Raw genomic sequence first — 7,525 nt, forward strand, 5'->3', positions numbered from 1 at the left:
ATTTTTTTAATGTTTTTAGATTATTTTAATATGTTGATATTAAAAATATTTTTTAATAAATAAATAAATATTATTTTAATATATTTTATAGGTATTGATTAATTAAGATGTTTAGGTAAATAGTTTTCTTTTCCTTAACTCAAAAAACACTAAATTAATAGTAAAGTTCTAACCAGAAGAAATTTTAAAAATAAATGATATTTATTTTTGCATTTTCAAGTGATTAATACTCAGACATATATGTAATTTCTTAAGAAATATTTTTTTAAAATATTTATCTCAATAATTTAGGAGGTATTTATACCTCTTAAACCTTGTTGTTTTCAAATAAAAAAAATGAAAATTCTATTGCTTTTGATGACATTAACGAGGAATAAATACTCTTTATACATAATTAATAAGATAACAAGTATAGTAGGTCCTGGTTCATCAAATCCATTACACTTTCAATTCAAAAATTTATTTAGGATCTAGCATATTATCTTGGGTTCAGCTGATTGTTAAATCCATGTATATTAGGTTAAGTATCTTGCCCTGCCCATGTTATTTTGGATTCAATTGATGGTTGAATCTAAATATATTAGGCTTCATATCTTATTAAACCATAATACAAATTCACAATTGAATATACATAAATTGAATTTAATATCTTGCTAGATTTATATTTACTTAGATTTAACTTATAATTTTTTTTTTAATATGATAGGAATACAATATTTCTGATTTTTTTAACACAATACTGGTAGGATAAAAAGAAAAATTTTGTTTTGGTTTTTCATACGTGAAATAGTTAAGATATGGCTTAAATTGAATAAAGAAATTCTTGTGAAAAGGAAAAGAAAGCAATTGTCTTAATTTAAAGGAAATTTCTCCAGATAGTTTTGGTTCTGTAACAACCTCCATTTTAAGTGTGTGTGTGTATAATGTATACTGCAATTGAGGAAGTCAACTCATTATCTGTAGAGTCCAGCAACCAAATTATTGTTGTATAGGCTATGAAGAAAAAAAAAATACTGTGGTATCTTTTTTTTTTTAAAAAATGTAATCGGGTTTTGAGTAGGGAGGTTTTTGTGAATGGGAAAGGTATTATTAAAAAATTAAAAATTTATTTTGTTTTAAATTAATGTTTTTTTAATATTTTAAAATTATTTTAATACATTAATATAAAAAATAATCTGCAAACACCCTATAATCAAACTCAACCATTATTGCTCTGGAAGTGGAATGGGACATTGTACCTTTAATCCTCACCCATTCCAGCAAGGAAAAAAAAAAAGAAGCAAACAGAGCACGTAATTATTTGCAAGTGAGGGGCCAGTTTGAAGTAGGAATCCACTGGCCACTGAAAACAAAAAATTAACCAGAATCAACTGCAATATAGTGGTCGAATACATTACGATTATTAATCAGAAAAAAAAAAATGGCAGTCCAGCAATAAACATGCCATGTAACTACTACAGACAACCACTTATTGCTGTCTTCAATACTCAAGTCACAATTAGGGTCCACTCCTCTCTGCTGTAGCTCTAAAACACATATATACAAAAATGAAGCAGATAACATACCTACTATGCAAGCATGGTCGAATGGTTGGATTGATTACCGGGTTTTTTGTAAGTGTCTCTTTGTTTTTGGGAGTGGAAGATTTGAGAAAGAAGAGACTTTGAATGAACAGCAGCAGGAAGTTAAGGGACTACTCTGCAGACTTGTTTTCGAATTTCCTTTAGCTTTTTGCGCGGAAAATCTGGCTTGCTTCTTGGCACGGAAATGGAGGTTTTGAATTTGATGGGTATTCGATCGATTTCTATGATTTTACAGCAACATAACCTTAATGACTTGATCGAGGGCATATCAAGCAACTCTCCACCAAGCTCAGCCCAGCATTTTCGTTGAATGACTATGTAGTTTACCTGTTTCCCGCCAGATAAGGGGTGGGCTGGATAAGGGGGCATTCCTTATGGACCCAGAGCATAGTCATGAGTGGGCCAGATCTATAAAACAGCGCACTCAACTGTGTATTTACAATTGCTTCTTCTTCTTCTTTTTTAATGTATTAAAATATTATTTTTATTTTTGATGTTAACATATTAAAATTATTAAAATAAAATATTAAAAAAATAATTTTAAAACATTTGAGAAGCTGATGAATAGGAAGAGTTTGTGTTAGTAATGAAGCACCATATATTCTCAGGATAAGTAAATAAATCACGAGTGATAGACAAGAAGCCTGGCCGAAGGGCTCGGATTATATAAAATATTAAAAAAAAAAACATGAAGTCTTTTCTCAAAGTATTTAGAACTTCGGAGAGATTTAATTTTTTAGGTGTAAAAAATGATCAAGTATAATAGTCCCTTTACCGTTAATGTAAATAGAAAAAAAGCTGTGAAGGCACATGGCCTGTTGAATAATTTGTAACCGGTATGTAACTGTTAGTAGATTTAGGCTAAATTTAATATCATGTATGTTATTGGAGAATAATATAAATTATTTTTTAAAATTTTATTTAATAATTTAAATTTTTAAGTTGAGATAATTATTTAATATGATATCAGAATTTTAATGACTAAATGGTTACAAGTTTAACTCTCATTTATTTGATTAAAATTAAACATAAAATGATATGAGTTTGTATAAATTTTAACTTATAAAACATTTTTATTTAAGAAGATATGTTAGAGAATAATATAAATCATATTTAGAAACCCCATCTAATAATTTAAACTATTTGGTTGATATGGTTACTTGACACAGTAAAAATTATTTTTAAAATTATTTTTTTAAAATATTATTTTTAACATTATCTAATAATTTAAACTATTTGGTTGAGATGATTACTTGACACAATAAAAAATATTTTTAAAATTACTGTTTTAAAATATTATTTTATTTTTAAAATATTATTTTTAACATTAATATATCAAAATAATATAAATATTAAAAAATATTAATTTTAAATATTTTTTTTTTAAAAAATACTTTCCCATCGTCAAATAAATAAGGAATTAGCGTGTAAGTTCTAAATGGCATAGGAGATATTAATTTATTATTAGAGAATGGATCGAAACTGCATTTCTTATAAATTAAAAATATTTTTATTTAAAATTAATTTTTTTACGTTATTAGATTATTTTTACATACTAATGTTATAAATAATTTTTTAAAATATATTTTAAAAATATTTCTAAATAAAAAATACATTACACCTCATTTACCATAATCTCAATTCCCTAACGAATTCTATTACTGAAACATGGTGGGAAAACCACATCAAGCAGCACCGACACCGCATTGTTAGATTGAACAAGAACACCTTTTTCTTTTTTTCCTGTCAGGACAATTCCAAATCATATCAATAATTGACTTAATGAAGTACAAAATTAATAATGCTAAAAACTCACAAATTAACACACCAAGTTGTTTGTTGTCCATATGGAAGGTTATTTACATGACGTTTATGTTGTCTCTTACGTGACAGTAGCTATTTCCGTGGGGGGTTTTAGCCAGGGGCCAAGCAAGAAAAAAAATAAATTAAGGGGCTAAATTAAAAGAATTAAAATTTTAATTATTTTATATAAGAAAGGGGCCGGGAAAAATTTCCATGCCTCCGCCACTTGTTATAGCCCTTGATAATAATTAAGAGTATAATAATAATAATAAATCAGAAGCAAATCAGGGGAAATTAATCCGCAACTAACATTATACAGCATCTACTCTCTGGGGTAATGGGGTCGAGACCAACTGACCATGTTTTGGTCACATTCACGGATCAAGTAGAAGGTAAAATCAAAAGCCATGATCACCACCACACATCACACATGAAAAATCCATCAAAAGTAAAAACACAAGCAGAAGGGATCATACTCTATTACCATGATCACACTCACACAGTATATACAATAACAAAGCAAGGAAGCACAGCCCTTGGATTAAACACCAACAGCTCCTCCTCGTCCAACCTCGTGTGGATCCCACTGCCACCTCTTCCCAGGACAGAATCAGACCCCCTATCCTGCTTGTCTATATCCCCCTCCAGATCACACCCGATCCGACCCGCCACGACCCTGCAAACTAGCATAGCCCGTTTCACGTTCATGAACTTGAACTCCTCTTCAATCTCCTCAGGGAACGCCATGTGTGCTCTCCAGCTAGTAGACAGTGTAGAAATTCCATCCATCTTTGGTGAGAAACCAGACTTGATTATCCCACAAACACTGCAATATTGCTGGTTACAAATACTAGAATCCCCGTTCAGTCCTAAATCGCACATAAAAGTTGAGCAGTAAAACCTCAAGAGCTCATTACCATCAGCAATGCACCTCTCATCTCGTCTCTTGATAGGACTGTTTCTCGCTGCTTTAGCTTTGACAAACTCTCTGTACTCCTCAAATCTTGACAATATCTTTGGACTATTATGGATCTTCAAAATCCTACGGATTTCTGGGCTCTTGTCTTTGCAAGACCATCCAGTTTTAAATATGATATCGACTATATTCTTGCCTGAATCACCGTCTAGAAGCTGTGTGACAGCATGTTTGACAGCTTGATGCTGTTCAAGAAGCTGAGGTTTCTGGAAAACTTCACCGCAAACTGAACATGGAAAAATATCATTTCTCAAAGGAAAGAATTGGTGATCTGTTGAGATATCGGATTCTTCGCAGGACCCAGTTGACTTTTTCCTTGGTGGAAGTTCGGGCAAGTGAGTTTGATCAGGTAGGATCATGGAGACAATGGATTGTTGTGATGATCTTGCTGAGGTTAGAATCGGAGCTGCAGGTTGAGTTTGGGTTTTGGACGTTTTACCAGAGAAAATGCTTTTGAGGTAGGACCAAGAGGAAGAGAGAGCTTTGTGGGGTTTTAGGCGAGAATGAGAAGAAGAAATGGGAGCAAGAGGAGAGACTTTCTTGCGTTTCTTGGCTGGCTGGCGATCATCTAATTTGGCTTTGAAAATAAAGCAACCAAGATGGAGAAGAAGGATAAAGAAAGAGAGGAATTTGTTGAAGACTGAACCTGTATTGGCTGCCATTGTTCAATTTTGGAATCAGCTTGAGCTCTGGTAATTCTTCAGGACATCGGCATTCCTGTCCGAGAGAGAGGGGGGGTCATGTGAGAAGGAATGATGGAAGAAGCAAGGGAGAAAGTATAGCAAAGGAAAGAAAGAATGAATGTAGAGGAAGCTGACATTAAGGGTGGGGCATGGAAGAATAAAGTTAAGAGTAGGTGGAACGCAACTTCATGGCATATATTGTCATATTTATTTTCTTTCATGTGTGGGGCACAGCATGATAATTTAGTTTTTTAGATGATAATGGGGATTAAAGCAGAAAATATCATTACAGCTGAGTTCAGTTGAAATAATTTTTTATCGAAAAGTAACTCCCAATAATTCCAAGAAAAATGTTAATCTTATCCAAGCTTTCTTCCCATATATATATATATATATATTAATGTTTTGCACTCTATTTAGGGTGTTTATCAGCTGTCAAAATACCATTTTTTACAGTTTGAATTACTTTTTATATTTTTTATTTAATATAATGTATCAAAAATAAATTTTAAAATTATTTTAAAACATTTCCAAATAAAAAACATTTTAAAACCCAATACACACCACCCAAAGAATTCATTCACCAAATATGTATGGGATAATATGTATGGGATGGGATGGGATGGCATTAGTTCTTATCAACATCATCCTCAAGAACAATTTCCAGCATTGCAAAGTTGCCTGGATAATTAAGGTTGATATGGCTGTATGCGAGAGGCATAGACATTGAGACCTTGTTTTCTCTCGGGATCGGTGAGGAGATAGGGCAAATTATATCGAATAATGGAGCATTAGAGAAATTATTAAGAGGATGCAAGAAAGGCGAGCTTGGCATGTGGAGTCCTCTAATGCTGATGATGCACCTGCAACTGCAAATACTGATATATGGTATCTTATTATTGTTATCGGAGGCGCAATTCAAACTCCTAGCTAGATAAGAGATGAACGTGGCTATCTCCACACGTGCAGGGGTTCCTCGTTAAGCAGACAAACTTATCTTGTTTGTACATTTTCTTTCTGCCTCTTACAGATCGTAACAACATGAATTTGAGTGCCTGATTCCTCACAATTTGTTTATGAACACAGATACTGCCGCTCTTCCCCTTCTCTCAAGGAGAATCCAATGCATATAGTTCTGCATATAGCATATATATGACCACGTAACACATGATCTCTTGCAGATGCTCAGCCTTTAGTTACAATAGCAACGACGACTCTCCTCTGTCCTTGAGCAGCAGTGACCAATTTTCACAATAGCAACGACGAATCTCCTCTGTCCTTGAGCAGCAGTGACCAAATATCAAATGAAGAATCTTAAGAAAAGTAATCTTGTGAAAGATTTTTCGAGTCGTTTACAGAAAATCCATATTCGAGAAAGTTATTTTAATTAGTGCCCCTCAATGTGTGAGCAACTTTGTCTTGAAACTTCCAATTACATTGTTGAATCATACCCAGAAACAGTTGAAAGAACTAGTGTGATGAGGTAAGAGGATAGAGAAGAGAGGTAATCAGGTTAACTTTTCTGCATGAGCTGACGCAAAGAAAGCAACCGTGATTAGCTTGATATAACGTTGCACTAGCACTAGATATTCAGCAAACACAAAGTCGTCAAAGAGGCAGGTAATTCCAAGTAAATTGAATCCAAAGTATGTTATAATTTGCTGAATTTGTCAGCTGAACCATGATAACAACTTGGTATTGATTTGCTTCCATGGTCAATCGGGCAGGTACATTATCTTTCAAAATCACAACGGAAACCAACCCAGCTAGTTGACGGGTCGTTTTCGGTTTAACACAAATAACAAAGTTGGTGCTGGATAGCCATTCTTACGTCTTTCCTGCAGAAGGCAGTAACAATGGTGTTTTTTCTTATTATTATTAATGTAGTTTTATTTTGCTTCCTTCCCCTCAACTCGCGATATATTGGAAGGCAAAGCCAAGATTTTATGTGGGCCACATGATAGGACTGTCTTGCTTTTAAAGTGGGCCAGTACGATCTTTTTATTTGGCCGATAAATATTCTCCTGATCCCTCCGTGTCTCAGGTTTATTACCAGTGTCTTTGTTTGTGCGGTAATAAAATTGCTTTTAAAATTTTTTTATTTTATTTTAAGATTTTTTATATATTCATTTTTAAAATAAAATAATATTACTTTAACATTTTTCCAAATAAAAATATTTTTAAAAACAATAAATATCATATTATCAAACACTATTCTCAGCGGTGGAAAGAGGGGCTGGCCCTGCAGAAATTTTTTTTGCAGCCCTTTACTTTATAAATATTTTAAAAATAATTAAAAATTTAACTTAATTTTTTTAATTTTTAATTTGACCTTCCTTAATTTTTTTTTTGCTCCACCCCCTGACTACTCTACCATAGAGTAGATACGGGCAAAATCATCTTCTTTTCTCTTTTTTATTGAACGGGTAAAATCTAGAGATATGCACAATTTATAAAGAAATTTCAAGTGGAATAATTGG

General features: G+C 32.5%; 1 protein-coding gene across 1 annotated transcript; it reads right to left on the reverse strand.

Annotated features, from left to right (window-relative positions):
• Positions 1 to 3,655: 3,655 nt before the first annotated feature.
• LOC105133068 (zinc finger (C2H2 type) family protein) lies at positions 3,656 to 5,211 on the reverse strand. Its single transcript, XM_011036881.1, has one exon. It carries the CDS (start codon positions 5,022 to 5,024, stop codon positions 3,882 to 3,884), a length of 1,143 nt encoding a protein of 380 aa, XP_011035183.1. The 5' UTR covers positions 5,025 to 5,211; the 3' UTR covers positions 3,656 to 3,881.
• Between the last annotated feature and the right edge of the window lie 2,314 nt (positions 5,212 to 7,525).

This window comes from Populus euphratica, unplaced genomic scaffold (genome assembly GCF_000495115.2).
Source record: "Populus euphratica unplaced genomic scaffold, PopEup_1.0 scaffold42.1, whole genome shotgun sequence".
Classification (NCBI taxonomy): domain Eukaryota; kingdom Viridiplantae; phylum Streptophyta; class Magnoliopsida; order Malpighiales; family Salicaceae; genus Populus; species Populus euphratica.

Bases quoted from the DNA above. Each gene is read 5' to 3' on its own strand.
- LOC105133068 (XM_011036881.1), bottom strand. From the start codon at position 5,024: ATGGCAGCCAATACAGGTTCAGTCTTCAACAAATTCCTCTCTTTCTTT.